This window comes from Rousettus aegyptiacus, unplaced genomic scaffold (genome assembly GCF_014176215.1).
Source record: "Rousettus aegyptiacus isolate mRouAeg1 unplaced genomic scaffold, mRouAeg1.p scaffold_m13_p_1, whole genome shotgun sequence".
Lineage (NCBI taxonomy): Eukaryota > Metazoa > Chordata > Mammalia > Chiroptera > Pteropodidae > Rousettus > Rousettus aegyptiacus.
The window spans coordinates 146261281-146280999 of NW_023416284.1; the positions used below are offsets into that span (position 1 = coordinate 146261281).

General features: G+C 39.4%; 1 protein-coding gene across 1 annotated transcript in view; it reads left to right on the forward strand.

Annotated features, from left to right (window-relative positions):
• The first annotated feature begins 722 nt into the window (after positions 1 to 722).
• SLC16A10 (solute carrier family 16 member 10) overlaps positions 723 to 19719 on the forward strand; it is a 99595-nt gene continuing 80598 nt past the window's right edge. Inside the window, exon 1 of the mRNA XM_036220976.1 lies at positions 723 to 1227. Within this exon, the coding sequence (XP_036076869.1) occupies positions 894 to 1227 (334 nt within the window). The 5' untranslated portion in view covers positions 723 to 893. The remainder of the gene's footprint in view (positions 1228 to 19719) is intronic.

Genomic DNA, 19719 nt, shown 5'->3' on the forward strand with positions numbered 1-19719 from the left:
AGGGAGACAGGAATTGCATATAAATGTTAGTTTTCTTTTGAAGTGAAAACATCAGTGCTGTAGTTTAAAAGTAGCTGTCTGTCAAAAATGTTTATTTGTAGACTTTGGTATTACAGTCTGTCTTCCAAAATGAGCACCTACAATGTGCCAAGTATTCATTGGAAACTGTATGTAGAAGAAATGAAGTAATTACATAAGGCCTCTGATCCTTCCGACTTCCTTTTTAAGTAAGCAGGTGGCATATTGTTTCTTACATGTTATAATTAGTAATTAGAGGTGAATGTCAAAAGACAAAACAACAACAAAACAGAGACAACATTTATTTGGTTGTGAGGCAGTGTCAGTGCGGTGAGACTAAAGATCCCAGACCGCTGTCCTGCTGACCCACCCAGCCTGCACCTAGGAGGCGACGCACCTCTTCCGTTAACACTTTGAGGCGGGGTGACCTACACATCTGTGACCCCCGACAGGGTAGGAGGAGGCCCCAGAGCAGGCGCGCGCGCAGACACAGCCAACCGCCGGCACCTGGGGTTCGCGCTCCGCCAGGGGTGGGAGATGGGTCCCGCCTCCGCTCTCCCGAAGCCCAATCGTCTGGAGACTCTGGCCACGCCCCCAGCTGGCGGGGCAGGGGGCGTCTTTAAGAGTCGGCGGCGGCGCCCCGGGATTCGTAGCTGTGGCCCGGGAGGCCCGCGTCCCGGTCCCCGAGGCTCTTTCGCGCAGCCGCCTTCCTCGCGGCAGCCTCGGCGCCCTGCGCCGCCCTCCCTCCGGGGGCTCCAGGCGCTCGCCTCGGCCTCGCCAGCCCGCCCGGCCGGCTCTGGGCAGCTTCCCCGGGAGCCCGCCGGGAGCCCGCGCCCCCTGTACTCTCCCGGCGCCCGGAGGGGCCGCCTGGGGCCATGGTGCCCCCCTCGGCCAAGCCCACCGCCACGCGGGGGACGAGCGAGGCAGAGTCGCTCGACCCGACGCCCGGGAGGGCCGCTCCGCTGCCCGGCCTGGCACCCCCGGACGGCCCCGAGACGGCCGCCGAGAGGGCGGAGGTGGAGCTGGCGCGGCCGGCGGGCGCCGAGCCCCCTCAGCCTCCGGAGGGCGGCTGGGGCTGGCTGGTGATGCTGGCGGCCATGTGGTGCAACGGGTCGGTGTTCGGCATCCAGAACGCCTGCGGGGTGCTCTTCGTGTCCATGCTGAAGACCTTCGGGTCCGCGGAGGATAACCAGATGATCTTTAAGACAGGTGAGGCCAGACGCACGCCGCGGCCAGCCCCGGGGGACAGGCTCGGACCCCCGGAGCGTACCCCTCGTGCGCAGTGTGCGTCCGCACTCTCGTGTGCTCTTCGGAGGGTCCCTGTGTGCGCGAGGGTGTGAGATGCGGGTCTGTCCAATCGCAAACGCAGCCTGCCGCTCCTGGGGCCTCGGTGAGCCTGTCTTTGTATTGAGTCCAGATGTAGGGACTGTGTGTTTGGAAACAAGTCGCCTAATTTAATTTGCTTAGATCTTCCTGCTTCCTCTCTGCAGAGCACTGGCTAAGAGTCTACGGTAGACTTTCCTCTTAATCTTTGAAAACTAACAGACCATCCAAACCCAACAACACAGCACTGTCATTTTTACTGTCTGTTTTATGACCATGGCCATTGGGTTTGTACATCTGCCTCCGGGGTGAGTGTGTTGGGGGAAGGCAGGGTTGATGAAATGAAACAGATTTGTTCTAAAGTAAAGGGGAGTTTCGAAGGGAGCCCTCCAAGAGCCACGGTTTCGTGTTTTAAGAGCCACGGTTTCGTGTTTTTTGGGGGAAGTACAGGGCACTCTGTGCTGAATATAGAAAACATAGGAAGTAGCTAGATTGGGGACTGGGAAAAGGAAGGTGAGGGCTTGCCCTTTCCTACTGTGTTCTTCGTGGTATTTAGCAATTTACCAAACTACATGAAAAAGAGGCAGACTCAGTATGTTTTTCTGTGTAGGGCGTTATTTCGTGTTCTCTTGACTGATTAGGCAAAAGATAAGTCCGAGACCTTCTGTATAACTCTTTTACATACATTATTTCACTTCATCCTGCAAGCAGGAGTTGTCAACCCCATTTAGGTGAGCATACTGAAGCTTGGTGAAATATTGGTCAGTAGCAGAATGGAAGTAAAACACACATCCTATGACTTAAAGGACTGAGTGATTTCCAGTACTAAAATCAGGCTCCCTCCCTGCCTTTTGGGGAACTTCATGTGATTAATAGTCTTTTTTTAACTTCAATTTTTTATTTTTTTTTTAGAGTGAATATTCCTTAGGTTTTTAGTGTGCATGTAATGAATATACAAAACTTAAATTCTAAGGCAGAGATAATGCTGAGTTTTAAAATCGTGTATAAATAATGTTATACTATATGTATCATTCTGGAATTTGCTTTTCTTCTGTTATGCCTGCGATTTATCTATATGTAATATCTCAATTTGAGCTGCTAGCTTAAATTCTTTAACTTATTGTTTTCCATTGTATGGCAGTATTATACTTTTTATGTATTCTCCCTTTAATAGATATTTAGATGACTTTCAAACTTATTATGAACACCTCTGCAATGAATATTCTTGTACTTTGTCTCTTTGTGCATGTATTAAATAAGGTACCATATTTACCCTGGAATTTCTGTTCCATAAATAGCTCATAGTTCTTGAAGCTGCTGTGTTATGCAGGTCACAAGGCTAGCTACAAAGTGTTAAAAATGTAATATCATATACTTACTTTTTAAGGAAGGAAAACATTATAAAGTTTAGCAGGATAGATATGAATATGTAAGAGTAAACAAAAATAATTTTGTGTCTTTTCTGAGTATCAGGTAAAGGCTCAAGGAGTCTGGATTCACAGAGCTAACCATTTTAAGACTAGTTCCTTCAGCATTTAGCATATTCTTGCCTAGGATTACAGATTTTTAATGCAGTCAAAACAAGAAGACAACAAACAGTCTTTAGTTTACCACTGTTTTTGGAAGCTCAGGTCAGTAGATCCATTGTTGTCTGTTTTTTTTTTTCTTCCTCCTTTTTTTTGAGATGGTAAGTATCTACTGGAAGAAGGACAGCTTTGCCAGGAATCACTTTTGCAACGTTGAAGCCTCTGTTTACCAAGTTCCTATTGGCTATAATATCCCAATACTGGGTAGCAGAAGGTGAGGGAGGGGACAGGAACCTTCTCTTGAAATTTTTGAAACACTATATTTTTAGTTTTGGTGAATATCTTCCTCCATTTACTAAGTTAAGTCCTTGACAACTTTCCGTCACATTTGAGTATGTGTGCGTGTGTATCACACAAATAGTTATATAGGTATGCCATTTAAATACTGAAGATCTTTGTGCTTATCTGTATGATTGCCATGCTTGGTTGTGCCTTGCACAGAGGTGCCCAACTCAGGGTAAATGGAGACTGAAAACTAGCCTGCACTTTGATGCCCTTTATTTGATTCCTCTGATGGGCCCTGTGCACTTGTAATGGCCCTGTGTAACACAGCAGCTTGATTGAACACTGGCCTTTACTTGGACACTGTATAATACATGTACAGCAGGTAAATTTTAAGGGATGAGGAAGAAAACAGATTTAATCTCATCTCTGAAAAAAGGATGACAAGATAGTTATTGGGCCAGTTAACGCTGGGCCAGATACCTCTCCCCCTGCCCAACGGGTATTTCATAGAGTCTGTCATATACAGTGGGTGCCGGAGTATTTGAGAATACCTGCTTTGAAGTTTGACTGTTTAGGCTTTTCCACTGATGCTGAGTCATCTATGATCAGACATATATATGTAGGCTTGAAGTACAACACAAAAATATCAGGTATTGTTTAAGGCTTTTATTTTTTAAAGTTTTGGTCCATTTTCTATTACCTTTTTCATTATTGATAGTCCCAGTCTTTGAGGGCAGTTAATTGTCTCCATGTTTTCATTAGCTTCTGCACAGTGATTAGCCCAAGGATACTCAAGGTGGTGGTGAATTGGGAACTGAGGTTTCCAAATGATGGTTCACATTTCTTGAAAACTTCCTATGTGCCAGCCAAGTGCTAAGCACTTCACATGCATTTCTATTTAAACCTTACTGCAAGCCCATGGGATAGACTTTATTTAATGTCTTTCTTTTCAGATGTGATAACCCAGGTTTACAAATTTAAGTAAGCAGTGGAGCCAGGATTCAATCTCAAATTTATCTGATTCCAGAAGCTGGGTTTTTAACGATTGATCATATTGCATTTGGCTAGATAACATTCTGTAATCCTGGATTCTTTATATTGTTATTAATTCAAACATTAGCAGTCGATTGAGTACTAGACCAGGAATTCTGTGGTTAGAAAAGAAGTCTGAAAGATCAGGGTCCCTGTTTCTTGTTCAACTTTGCTATCAATAAACAGCTGCCAGTTGTTAATGTCTTATGGAAATAGATTTTTGAAATGTAGAGAGACTTCCATGGAGAAAGAGATAATTTTGTATGGCATTCAAGTAAAAGTCTGGGGTTCCCTGTGAAGAACTATGTTTCTTCAATCTGATCCCAACAGGCCAATGTTTCCAGGCAGAACTGACGTGGAGCCGTGTTCAGGCTCACTTCTTTTCAGGGCTCTCTTAACTTTTCCTCTATAACTGATGACCCACCCCAAGTTTCTTAGGAAAGGGCCTGAAGTAATTCATTCACACTAAGATATAAGTGAGTTTACATAGCTTAATGTTACTCCTCATTCTTTCTACAAATGTTTACCAAGTATCAGGACACTGGAAATGGTAACCGAGAGAGACAGCTGTTCCTAAGGAGCTTTTGATCTGCTGTGGGATACCAATAAGTAAAAAGACAGATAAAATACTTCCCTGAGGCTTTTGCAATATATCGGGACTCAATCTTACTTTAAAAGACCAAAATTCTAAGGAAATTCCGTTAAATGCTGGGAGTTGGGAAAGGCATTTGATGGCCTCTTTCTCTATGGTAATAAATCTCACTTTGTGAAATTAAGACTTTGGAAAGAGAAGCAGGCTGAGCCCCAAGTTAGGCAGTAGAACTAATGAAAAATGTTGAATGCATTATAGCTCTAGTATGTTACCGCGGCTGCCAAGGACCTGGCGCTCAGATATGCCTCGCACATGCTGCCGGGTCAGTTATGCCGGTCAGAGGGAGCGAGCTGAGCTTGAGTTGTCTCTTTTCAGTTGAGTTTTCACCTGTTCACATGAATATGCTTCTTGCCTGGGTGGAGGGGAATTAGACACTTTTGAGAAAACTAAAACGGATACTACAATTAACTGAAACGTTGTTTTCCCTTAGAAATTACAGCTTTACTGGATATTGGAAAATGCATTTTTAGTTCCTTCATGGAGCCGATAAAGAGACTAGGGTTCTTTTTGTTTTCCTAATGCAGTGCCATGGACATTCTCTGGGATCTGAGTAGGGTATTAATCTAGTTAATTTGTTTGCATTCTTCCTGGAGAAAAAAATAATTTACTGGTATATGGACTTTTTAAAAAATATCTGTTTAAAGCAAGTATGTTTTCAGTATCAGTCTTTAGAGTAGTTAATGATATCCATTCGAAGATATATGCCCTTGTGGTGTAGAGGCTTGGTCAGGAAGACCTCTACTTCTTTTAGTAATTCCCCAAATGTGTTCTTCAATAGCTTTTCTTAAAAGTAGATGTCTGTGGTTAAATAAGTTTGAGGGACAGGCACATTATTCTCCTCTCAGATATTTAAAGTACCAATCAAGGTTTTAAATATTCAATAGTTTTGAAGAAAAGTGAACTATCAAAAAGGTCCCTAATGGGAGGCTCTTTGGCTCCAATCTTTGATCGAATGCTGCCTTCCTTATGCTGAGTTAAATTGCTCTTCAGATTGTTATAATCACAAAGTAGGACATTCAGTAGCATTCAGTAGCATTTAGGGGTGGATGACAGCATCCTCTGTGTTCAAGACCCATATTTACTGTCTCTGGACAGTTCCATTTGGATGTGTAGGTACATTATACTCAACTAAAATGAACCACATATAATCCTCACCTACCACCAAGAACAACAGCCTACTTGCAAATAGACATAACATTTCTTCTGAATTCTCTCAGCGCATGACACCTCGGATTGCTTGAGCCAGAAACCTGGAATTCATCCTAATTTCTCATTTCTCCTCTTACCTTACCTATTTTGTTAAGTCAGTCCAAGTCCTTTTGTGCTTACCTCCTTAATGCCTCATAAATCAATCTCTTATTTTCCTTTAGTGCTGTGTCTTAATTCATGCCTTTATTACTTTTGGCCTCAATTATTGTTATAACCCTGTTACTGCCTACCTGCCCTTAGTTATATACTTGAGTGATTTTTCTAAAACATTGGACCACATAATTTTTCTGTGATACCCATTAGTTCTAGGAAAACATTGAACTCCTTACACCAAGGGCCTTCCTTCGAGCTCTGCCCTTGTCTGACCTTGTCGCCTTGCCTCTCACTCTCTCCCTTCTTGCTCTTTATGCTCCAGCCAAGCTGGAGGTCTTGCACTTTCCCAAGTTTGTCCTTTCTTTTGCCTCTATGCCTTTATTTGTGTCACTCCTCTCCTCAGTGTGGTTGTTAGTCTTTGTAAGAGTCTTATGAAACAGCTGCCCAATTTATTTCTTTTGTGGCAACCATGGAACATAACAATGATTTTACGCAACTTGGAGTATTCTGTTATATTTTTGACGCGCTTGGAATGTTTGGGGGATAGCATGCTTTCATTCACATGAGTTATGAATTAAGCTTAAAGTGGAAGCCAGAACTTAATTTCAACCGGTTCTAATCCAACATTCTGTAAAAGGCATTTTAAAGATAATACCTATTTAAGTCATAATTTATATAGCCTTTACCATAAAGAAAGGGCTTTCGTATACATTATTTTTTAGAATAGTCTTGTAGTGTGTCATTACCTTCATAGATAAGAAAGTAAACTTGCACAGTTTAGGGTTGGGCCACATGATATCAATGTTTATATACATTAAGTTGAATTTAAGAGCATCTTTCTAGCTGGGTAGAAATTTGTACTTATGTACTTGAAATGTAGAACCCTGCCTTTTTCCCCCCCTTCAAACTATGTTCTGCATATTTACCTGCATGTTCTCTAGAACCTTAATGGTGTTTCCTACCCAAGTTATCAGAAATCCTGTGAAGTTGTTTTTATAATAGAATTCCCTTGAGAGTTATCACAACCTGACTAAAGATCTGATCTTACATGCAAATTAAACAAACAAATAAACCTTAACAAAACAAACTAAATCCCAAACACCACTGAACTGTCAGCTCACCAGAGCTCTGAACACACACGAACCCCAGGTGTTTTTATTGGCAGTGATTCAGAAAGCAGCTTCAACATTCCTGGGGAACTGCACAGACCCACCACCCAGGGCCAGCTCTTCCAAGACTGGAGTGATGAGGGAAGGCAGTGCTTTCAGACATGCATGCACCAGATGTGCATCACCACACCTTCTTTGCTGAAGAATCTTCATTAACAGCAAAAGTAATTCCCCACCGTGCTTATAGGTACCATAACTAAAGAGCTGAGGGAAGAACTTACCTTATTCTCAAGCCGCAAGTCTTTTCTCATTTCTCATTTAACTAACTTTTAATTATGGGATACATATAAAATACAGTTTTGAAATAATGTATATGGACCAAAGCAGTATTTATAACCTCCTTTGTTCCCTCTTAATAAACATAAACAATTCCATGGTCTTTGAAATGGATACACACCTCCACACCTCCAAAGGTAGTTTTACCTTTTGAGTGTGAATCCCTGATATTCAGAAGATAAAGCCAAGTATTTCTCCATCAGCCAAGATTTTGTCACTTTACTTTTATTTGTATTTTGCAGATAATTAGGATTCTACTTTTGTTTTTTAAATACAAAATTATAATACTGAATTTTTTAGGACCTGAATGTGCTCTCTGGAATTTCCGACATGCCCTTCTCTGGCGGAGCTGTACTGCTTTCCTCCTCCAGTACCTGCCCTTGAGAATCACTGACTACAGTTTTCAGTTCAATCCAAGATACATTTTTCTATCATTAGATAGTTAAATCGCAATGGAAGGTCAGTGGTTAAATTAGTGGAAAGGTGCATTATTGCTCTGTAGTTCGCATATTACCCATTTTTTGCTAGAAAATAAATTGTATCAACAGTCGTGTGTGTTCAGAAAGTCAAAATTTATTATTGTGATAAACTTAGACTGTATCCAAAAACTGATTTTGAGGTACATTTTACAAAAATGTAAAACAGCTGCTCATTAAATGGAGATATTTATTGACTTTTCTGGGTAGATAGGTATTAATGCTGAGTGGAGTGGATTAGTCTGGTGACTGTTTTTAATAGTATAAACCTTTTCACCTTGCTTAATTACCCTTGTTATTAGATTTGACTTCATATTCCAGTTGCAAATGGCAGTATCTCAGAGGATTCACATTTGTCAATGGTTGTTTAAACAATGACATTCCATAAAGTTAATTGATGTTTTAGTGCAAATGGGGAGAGAAAGTTGCCATTGTTGTCCTATAGTAATGTAACACTCAGTTTTGGCAGCAGTACCCCCAATTTTGTAGTTCTCCCTGAGTGCCTTATTTTTGGGTTTCTTACTTTTTATCTGTAGCTTCTAATTTTTCTGTGTTGAATAAGTGTTGCTTTAATAATAGTTAAAACATTGATTTTTTAAAAAGTCCACCTTTAGCATTAGAGATTTTAACTTTCATGACTGTAATAGTAAACTTGCCCTAGGAATAAGCTATTTTATAGGAATAAATGATAGATGTATAGAGTTTTAGTTGTGGGTGTTATCTTTTGTTTCCTACACAGAGAAACATGTTATTTATGAAACAGGCTAGAACTGGTAAAGTGACCTGTTTTTAAATAAGATCAGATTATTTGGCCACATTTTATTTTTGGATTGAAATGGAGATATTTAATATCAGATGGAAAATCATTAAGCGCTAGATCATGCAGTACTAATCACACCTGAGCCCTGGCCAGGCTCAATGTACATTAAATTCTTGTTGATATTTTCCTATTCTTGGGGAGGGGGGCGGAAAAGGGATAGAGAAGGGTCAGAAGAGACAATAGACTCATATTTGTGTTTGTATGCATAATTACATAGGAAACATTAAATCCAGAGTTGATACGTCCTAATCTAAAATCATCTTATTTTGGTGGTACTTATGTGTTTCTGGCATACAGGCTACTTGCATGAAGGTGGGGGCGAGGGAGACAAAGGCAAATATACCATTTCCACCACCTTTTGTCATGGCACCAGAAAAAAGCAGGGTCTTTGTCAGGATAAAAAATGGTTACATTTTAAATGTTCATTTAAACTACAAGACTTAAAGTAATGCTTTTAAATGATTTAAATTTTAGATTGGTATATTTAAGGGCTATCTGGCTGATTCTTTATTAAACCTGAGAGTTTATCATTTCTTTCAATAAATTTGGGCCTGTCAGTGATTCTCAGTAGGGCAGATGACCTGTTATAGAAATACTTTGAAATCTTCTGTAGAAATCTACTTGAATCTAAGCAAAAAGAAATGATAACACGTTTAGTTTTATTGTTTTGATATTTGTAATTATAAGGAGTCTTTCTGAAAGAATACATTCCTTTCAAGGACTTTTTTCAAAAAAATCTAGGAATACCAAACTTTAAGTCTTTTAAAGTTATAACTGATGTACATATATACATATGTTGTTGTGTATGTTTATAGATGTTAGCCAGTACAGAGCCACAATCACTTACCTGAAACTCTTGGGGCTATATTTGTTTTGGGGGGTTCAGATTTTTTTAAATTAAAAAAATAATAATCTAGTACATACACCTGTATCTTTTTTTCATATACCTATATCTTGAATAATCCCCAGGGGAGTCCTGAGCAGCACTCTGTAATCAAGTACATTGATATTTCTGCAACAAAATATATGGATATTCAGAGTAAGTGAGACAGAGATCAAAAATAAGTAAACTCATGAGAGTTTAGATCATGTTTTACTTCCAAGGGAATGTTGATGCCGTTACAAAAAACTTTGGATTTAGGATTTCAGAATCTTAAATAAAGAAAGAATCAGAGATTTAAATGTAAATATTACTTTTGTTTTCTGTTTCTCAGTGAACATTCTTTTTAAGGTATGTTTTTCTGTGTCATGTAGTGTACCTGCTTAATATTTTCAGTAAGTGTGATATTGCACCGTTCTGGGCTACCCTAGACTACTCACCTGGGCCTACTTTGCTGTGTATTTGAATCACAGACAGTGTTAGGCAGTTAAGCAGCATATCTGTATACATCTTTGAACACTTGTTTTTCCTCCCTTTAGATTGCTTCTTTTGAGTATATGTCTAAAAGTGAGATTCCTAGTTCAAAGGTGTTAACAACTTTATAGCATTTGTTATACATTGTCAGGTTGTTCTTTAGAGCAGGGATCCTCATCCCCTGGGCTGTGGACTGGTACCAATCTGTTGCCTCTTAGGAACTGGGCTGCACAGTAGAAAGTGAGCTGCAAGTGAAGCTTGATCTGTATTTGCAGCCGCTCCCCAGTGCTAGCATCACCGCCTCAGCTCCACTTTAGATCATCAGGCATCAGATTCTCATAGGAGCGCTGGTTCCTGGTATCAAAAATGTTGGGGGCTGCTGCTATAGAGAACTTGAACCAGTTTATTTTGCACCAGCAATATATACTGGCTTCCTGAGAACTCTAACAATGTTAGGTTTTATTTTTATCAATATTTGCTAATTTGAAGTTACTGCCAATGGTATTTTTAAAAAAGTTTTAAATCATATTTCATTGCATTTAGGGCTCTGTGTTTTCCTACTTTGTGAGCCCTTTTAGTGGCAGCAAATGCCTTGGCAATTATATATAATATCTAAAAATACAGGAGGACACATGTCAGTGAAATATATTAAAACTGTGTTATCACAGGTGGGAATATTAAAAAGGCCTGAGATTATCTTAGTCTTTAGATTCTCACCTGACACACCTTGGCAGGTGGGGCACACCCTTGTCCTCTTTCCTCTGCTCTTAGCCCTAGTGTTGATCAGGGCCTTTATTCGGATTGAGAGTGGGGATGGAATTCAGCCACCTGGAGACTTAGCCATGGATTTTGTGATTCTTCCAGGTGACATCTCATTCTTCAGTGGCTCAAGTCTGCAAGAGCAGTTCTGTCTCATCCTCTTTCTGTGCTTTCCCCTTGCCTTACCCTCCTCTGGCTCTGGCTAATTTGGTTGTATCTGGATGTATGTGTCTTTAAAATTATTTTCAAATTGATTTTTAAAAGAGATATAGAGATTTAACTTATGGAGCACAAACTATATATTAGGAGCCATTCGAGAAACAAATGAATTTGACTTATTCCATGCTCCTAAGGGCTTATGAGGAGAGACAAAATGCTATGTACATAAACACCTCTAAGGCAATATGCTACACATGTTAAATGCAGTGTTAACAAGATATAAGATTTCAGAGGAAGGCAAAGTGAATTGACTAAGCTGATCAGGGAAGGCTTCATGGAAGTATCTTGAGTTAGGCTTTAAAGGATTGGTAGACTTTCCTCAGCAGATTTTACAGAAAAAGGTATTCCAGGTGAGGGTGCAAGGCCTGGGCAAGGGCTAGGAGTCAGTCTAATAATGAATGTTTTACTATGTTTTTTTCTCTTTCTTTCTTTCTTTCTTTCTTTCTTTCTTTCTTTCTTTCTTTCTTTCTTTTTGGTAGAGGCTACTTTATTACTTATTTATTTATTTTTAAATTATTTTTTTTATAATGACATTAGTTAACGAAATCCAGTAAGTTTCAGGTATACAATTTAACAGTAAGGCATATATATATTTACACTGTGTGTTCACCTCCCATAGTTAGATTTCTTTCTGTCACCACATATTTGACCCCTTCGATCCTATCTATCTCCCTCCCTTCTCTCCCCTTCTCCTCTACCCTCTGGTAACCATTAGTCTATTGTCCATGCCCATGAGTCTCTGTTTATTTGTTCTGTTCTATGTACTTTGTATTATCTTGTTTTATCTATTCAGTGATCCTGTAACTGTGATTATGATCCTTACATTTTCGATGGGCATCTGAGGTTAGTAAGTAATGGGGCCGGCTTTGAACTTAAGTTTCTGGCATCAGGACCCAGGTTCTTTATACTTGACAACACACTGGGCTTATTAAGTCAATGACAAAGAGTTTGGTTTGGCTAGAGCCTAGAATATGTAGAGGAATGTTACAGAAGATAAGTTTGGAAGAGGATGGTGGAGCTGGGAAATGGAAGGTTTGAATGCTGAGTTAAGTTATCTGGACATTATTTAATAGACAGGCAATGGGGAGAAAATGAAGGTTTCTGATGTGTGCCTTAAAAATATGTAAGTGGGTTGCAAAAGAAAAGAAATAGGAACACTAATTATGAAGCCCTTGGCTGAGTGAGAGACAGGTGAGATTTGAGGCACAGCAGTAGAAATGGGAATGAAGGGACAGATGTGAGACATTTCAAAGGATAGACTGTGAGAATGATGGTTGTGGACAGTAACACAGAAACAGAAATGGTGCCTGCGTCTGGAGGCGGCATTTAAATAATTTTTGAACTGGGAGGCCCCACATTTTCATTTTGTATTGGGCCCTGCAGGTTATGTAGACAGTTATGGATGGCGTCATTGATAGGAGCCAGGGACATGGGGAAGAGGAGTTGACAGGAAAAGGCTGACTCAGATGTTACGTATGTGAGTGTTAAATGCCAGCAGAACATCAGGGGAGGATGTCAACCAGATAACTGGAAGTTACGTGTAACCCTGGAGCCTCAGAGTGAGGTTGAGGCCAGAGGCAGATCTTTGTAAAGTGCGTATGTCTCTGAGAAGAACATGATGTAATAATATAATAGAAACCCCGAAATTCTGTCTTAAGCAGACCTGGGGTCTGCTGCTAGGTAGCTTAGTTTCCACTGCAATCATCTTATTCAAAAGTAACAAAACTTCATTCTTTAAGAAGTCTTTCCAGGATTTAGATTTCTCTAATTCAGATTTGCAACTTTCCAAAGGTGGGGTTGTTCTTTTACTACTGTTGTCTTAAGTATTTCCAAAACTTAGTCCTAAGACTTAGTCATTTTTCCCTTTAATTTAATATGACCTCTGAGACTATTGGCATTTACTGTTTCTTTTAATTTATGATGTCATTGAGCCGATCTGTAAGTCTCATTTTCAAAATGTCCTAGACCAAGAGACTGTGAGAATAGCTTAGAATCATTTCAATTAATTTGTGGATTTCTAATTTAAATGTAAAATAGAGACAGTGTTAGAAAACTTGTTTAACAGGCAGGTGATGTTATTTTGTAGATGTAGATCAGCCTTTACAGAGTTTATAGTAACCGAGTCAGTTGCTTCATTCACAGTTCATAATGAAAACAGCTAACTTTTAAGTGTAGGCTCTTAAAGAATCATCTAGGAAAACTACTAGAAAACTAAAATAAATGAAATTGACTAGGGCCAGGGTGGCATACTGTACACTTTGTTAAGAAACATGACTCGCGTGTGTACACTCAGTGGACATCGAAGTTTGACAGGAAGGGAAGGAGGAGGTCTGGTGGTGCTTGCTGGCCAGGAATGGAGTCAGTTTTAATTCAGATAATAACTAGCCGCCTGGCTACACACAGGTGTCCTTTGCCTTCGTTTCCTGTTACGCAGTGTAACAATGAGACTTGAGTAAGATAATAGAATGTTAAAGTGCTTTAGATGCGTAAAGCACAGCAGATACGTCAAACACTCTTGTTACTGAGCAGGTTGGCACAGTGTCTCTGTAGGCATGTATGTCGAGTCACGTGCTGTGCTGTAACCTCCCAGAACTCAGGTCCTGAATTGCTCTCTGCGGTTGAAGCCCGACTGAAAGTGCTGGAAGTGCAATGACCCGGGAGGAAAAACCAGTAAAAGCCGGGGGTGGATGAACAGGATTGATAGTTGTGCAAGAAGAGGGCTTATTTTGTAAGCCAAGACACCCTTACTCCTCCAGTGACTGTTTCGTCTTTTAATATCATTTGGATTCATTTACAAGGTACGTATTAAAGCAAAGGTCAAGGTTTAAGGCAGTATTTTGACCATGCTTGTCTGCTGTTGTGCTGGCCGGGATGAACTGGGAAGTACTGGCTTGCTACCAATTTGATATGTAGTTATTTCGGAGGGAGTAGTGGAGTGAAGAGGAAAAGGGAAGTTTAAAGTGTTTTTTCCTCAGAGTTTGAGAAACAGAAACCACGTAGTCTTTTTAAATCCCATGACAACTCACCAAACAGAAAGAGACTCTCTGATACCAAAGGTCAGGATTCATAAAAGAGCAATGTATGTTTTTTTGGTATTCATTTCAAAACACAGTATTTTCTGTAAGTTAGTGTTCATTTGTTTTGTATATGCTATGAAAATTAGTTCTGTAAACGTGGTACTTGGTTTTTTGTAATTCTGATTAGGAAACAGATATTGAGCCATTTAAATTAAAAGGCAGACTCTTATTCCCTTGGGGAGGGGAATTGAGTAAAAGTAATGCTTAATCCAATTAATCTGTCTTCTTCTATTCATTATGATGACTTTGGGTGTCTGGTGGTAACTGAGAATGGGTTATGGAAAAATGTTAAGGCAATGTAATCCCTATTATTTATGGTCACTTAAGAGGATAAATTAATCACTTGGTCACTAATCTTCGCATAATTACTCTATTTAGCTGGAAATATCCTGAGTTTTTTGGAAAGCAAGTCAGTGAGTTAGTAGAACTGTCAAAACTGATCAGCTTTTCTAAGTCTAATAATAAGTGAAGGGAAACTAGTTGCCTTCAGCCTTTTCTTTCCTGTATTATAGCATGATCATTCTGTAACTCTGGAAACTGTGTGTAAAACAAAAGGGAAAATACATTAATACATTATCTTGTGTTTTTAGGGTAGACTTTCATAGCCTTACCCCAGCTGAGGGTTAACAAAGCTGCCTTAACAGGTAAAGGCTTGTGACCTGGGTATGTGTTTTTACTAAAATTAGGCAAGTTAATAACATTACAAAATTGATTTGAAGATAGATTGTTTAGGATGTGAGTTTCTTGGTGACAGCAAGTCCATTTATTTATGCATTAAATAAGTAAATATTTTTAAGGAGTCAACATTATTTAAGTGCTGTAATTAATTATGAGATGCTAAGGGTGAGAGTGGGACGAAAGAAAAATATACAGTTCGATCTCAAAGATATAAGGAAAAGAAGGAGGTCCTTGCCTTGTATTTTCCTCATGCGTATAGTGCATCAAGTACAGACCAATGTTCATTTTTTGGAGTTTGAGTTCTTCATTCATAAGCTAACCAAATAAACTTTTTAAAAACATTTATTTATTTTTAAAAATTCTTTAATGTTACCACATATTCGATCCCTTTTACCCCATCTACTTCCCTTCTTCCCCTTTCCCCCTGCCCTCTGGTAACCACTAGTCCATTGTCCATGTCCATGAGTCTCTATTTGTTCGTCCCGTTCGTTTGTTGCTTTTAGGTTTATATTCCCCATATAAGCGATATCACATGATTTTCAACTTTTGCTGTCTGGCTTATTTTGCTTAATATGATTATCTCGAGGTTCATCCATGTTATCACAAATGGCAGCATTTTATCTCTTCTTATGGCTGAGTCATATTCCATTGAATATATGTACCACAGCTTCTTTATCCAATCATCTGTTGTAGGACACTTCAGTCGCTTCCATGTCCTGGCCATTGTGAATAATGCTGCTATGAACATCCGTGTGCAGGTATCTTTTCGGATATGAGTTTACAAGTCTTTGGGGCAAATACCCAGCAGAGAGATCTCTATGTTTTAGAGTAAATGAGAATGCTGTGCAGGTGGAATCAGAGACATACTAATTTATCACAATCAAAAATACTGCCACTTTGATAATAACAGAATTCACATAGTTACATTTTAAATTGTTGCCTTGATAAGGTTTCTGGAAATAAAACAGAATTCTGCTATGTGTTGTTTCTAATCAGTAGAGAAGGGTTTGTGTTGTTATGCGAAACATAACAATACATGTGGGATTGAATTACAGTAGAACTAAAATAAAAATTAGGACTTTAGAAAACAAATGCATATTTAGAAATCTTAACTAGGACACATCCTAAAAGACTTACTTTAGTTTTTAAAAGCTTTGTTGAGGGATAATTACATATGATAAAATTCACCAATTTTAAGCCTATAGTTTGAGGATACGTGTAGTTATGTAACCACCATCACAGTCATGATACAGAGCCTTTCCATCACCCCAAGATGTTCCCTTATGGCCCTTTGCAGTCAGTCTTCTCCTACACTCAGCCCCCGCAACCATTGATCTACGTCTCTAGTTTTTCTGTGACTCTAGTTTTGCTTTCCCTGAAATTTTCTGTAAATGGAATCATACAGTATGTTTTCTTTTGTGTCTAGCTTTCACTCAGTCTGATGCTTTTGAGATTCACCCATGTTTTTGCATGTATGGTAGTTCATTCCTTTTTATTGCTGAATAGTATTCCATTGTATGCCTGTACCACAATTTTTATCCATTCACATACTGGTGGAAATCTGGATTGTTTCCAATTTTTTGCCTTTTATAAATAGTGCTGCTATGAACATTTTTGTGCAAGGCTTTGTGTGGACATATGTTTTTATTTCTCTTGTGTACTTTATTATTATTTTTAATTTTATTCTATGAGCTTATCTGTATTTCTATATTTCACAAGGGAATAATACTATATACGTATTTTTAGTTAAAAGAAATTTTGACTGAGGAGGTGGAATAGTAGGGGTGGGAGGACTTGGAAAAGAGGTTTTTCATTTGGGCGATGGGGTAAACCGTGGCACTGCCCATCATCAGTCAGATGTGGCCGAGATTTTCTATTTTTAAAAAGGACTGAAAGGGGCCCATTGAATTGAGTCAGTGGGAAATCACTAGTGACTCTGGCCAGCATGCACTCATTGGCCTAGGTGTGTAGGGAGTGGGGCCTGAGTATAGTCTGTGGAGCAGTAAATGGGAGTTAGAGATGGAGGTGCAGGCTAAGAAGTGAGGAAGTGATATTCAGGGGAGAAAGAGGGTGGTAGCTAGGGGAGGATTAGGGTCAAGGGAGGGTAATGACTTGTTAAAGATGGGGATAGTTTGAGGAGAAGGAGCCTGTAGAGAGGGTGGAGGTGAAGCTACCAAGTGGTTAAGTGATGCAATGAGGTTCAAGAGCAGGTTGGATGGGAGGGAATCTAAAACACAGCTGGCGGAGGGGGCTTTGCCTGAGTTGCCACCTCTTCAGGGCCTGGAGAGAAGAGAATAAGAACTGGAGCAGGAAGAGGTAGGGTTGGTGAGGGTCAGGAGGCTGAGGGGGCTCTTGTTTACCCTGAGAAGTTCTCTGTTAAATGTGGTACGTGGGGTTGAGTAGCACATTAGAAGAATGGCAAAGGTTTGGGAGCTGTTTAGTGATAAGGAAAAGAAGTGATAACAGTTCTGAGAACTCAATCAAGATTGGAAACTATGAATTTGTTTTGAAACCAGTTTCTAAGGTTGGCTGCCCCCGCCCCCGCGACTGTGTCCTACAGCCTGATATGTGAGCAGGAAAGGTGAACTGAATGACTGTTGTAAGGCTGGAAGAGAACCAAAGCAAAGTAATTTCATGTTTTCTATCTGCTTTCAGTTGTGTGCTTTATGGCTTCTTCTCTTCGCCTTTTGTACACCATTCTGAGACGTGGAAGTGCTCATGTGTTTTAAAGTCTTTGTTGAAGTTCATTAAACATTTAAGAATTGAATGCAATTTTTTATGCTATTTAAAAAATTCTGGTAAATCTATATATAATAAAATCTACAATTTGAACCAATTTAAGTGGCATCGAGGACATTTACAGTGCCGTCCACCCATCACCACTCTGCTACAGTTTTAATTTGAAGCATGACTTTGTTACCTCTCATCCTCCCCTTGTGTCACTCCTGTTTTATAAATTCAGCATAGTCCTTTACTGGATACAGTGCTTGTATTTTTGAAATCGAGGTATTGATAACAGTATGTACTGAGCTTAACTTTGGCAGGTGCTGTGCAAGGGACAAGTTGTGGCATTAGCTTTCTCACTGATTAGTTGTAATTATTTGTTAATGTCTCTTTTCCTTACTAGTCATAAGGAAGGTCCGTGACAGAGGCTGTCTATATCTATCTTGTTTACAATTATATCTGTCCTCTCCAGCACACAGTAGGCATTCAGTGAAGTTTTTGAACAAATGATAGTCCTTCTCTGAAGAAATTGTTTAATAAGTTCTTTCTGAATGTTTCATATGAAGTAGGCAAAACTCGTGTTTACACGTTAATACAGATTATAGGGCATGGCACATTCCAATGTCTAGTTAATTAGTAGAAATAAAAAAGGGCTTATATTTGCAATTTCATCTTGGAGGGTATTAGAACCGACTGTGCATTAAACAAATGGTTGTACAGAACTGGCAGTAGTAATCCTGAGGCTTGAAGGCTTTAGGTTAATTAGGATAACTCGACAAAAAATAAGTTAATCAAATTTGATAGCTGAAAGAATGTTCCAATAATTTATGTTCAAACACACTTCAAATACATCAGCAGGTAACAGGAACTTAAGTTGCAGAATGCTCCCAAACACTAGCACACTAGATGATTTTATGGCTTACAGAAATGTTTCAGGGAAAGAAAACCAATAAAACGGTTTGGGGTGTTTGATTCTGTTATCCTATATTAAATAAAATACACTAGAGTTTAAAATACTACCTTCGTTAAAGATAAAAAGTTTATTAATAAATTCAAGAATTCTATTTTTCTTTTATAGTAACATGAATGAATTCAGTAATACTTTTATTTCTTTAAAAATATACTTATATGTGGGCATTTCTCTGTCAATTGATATTAGATAAATAAAGCAGTATCATTTTTTTTTTTTCCAAACTGGCTTAGGGTTAAATAAGGTGAAGGGGAAAATACACATAGATGAATTAATTAGCAAATAATACATCCCAAAAGAATAATCACAATACATTCTCTGATTCTGTGAAAGGTAAGGGCTCTGTGTGTTAGTAGAAATACTTATTGAGGCCCTTTTAAAAAAAAATCTGCCTCCAGCAAAGTATTTTTGGATCATATAGAACAAGAAAAGAAAATGTTATCAGGAGCTATATAATTCTATCATTTTTTCCCCCTTTTTTAACTCTCTGTAAACTAAAACTAGAGTTTGGTCTTAGGAACCAGTAATGGAATTTTTCTTTTTTACCATCAGCAAAATCTAGTACTTTAGGGATTACTGTGGCGCGTGTGTGTGTGTGCGCGCACGCACACGCTTAGGAGAGCAGACAGTGGATGTAGGTCTCTGAACTGGATTTCCTCAACTAAAATAATAGAAAGAGGAATATAAATGAGTAGAGAGAGAGGAGTGGAGATGAGGTTGAGGTGAAGGGGCAGGGAGAGTCAGGGGAAACAAAGACTGATTGTGTAAATGCCACTTTTTCCCCCCTTCTCTGTCACTGTGGTCTGCCCTATCATGATGGTGGTGTTCGGTCCACCTTGATTGAGTGAGAGGAGTTGGCTGGGTAAGGGAAGAACCTGGGGTCTTGGTGCCTCGTGGCTGACATGAGCAGGTTGCATCTCTGGCTGGGCTCTGGAGTAGCAGCAGCACAGGTTTCCAGGAGACAGTGCCTCCTTATCATTTTTATTCCTGAGTTATTTTAGTTATGTTTAGTTATTCAGATGTCTGCTGTCCCTAGCTACATACAAATTAAGCAAGCAG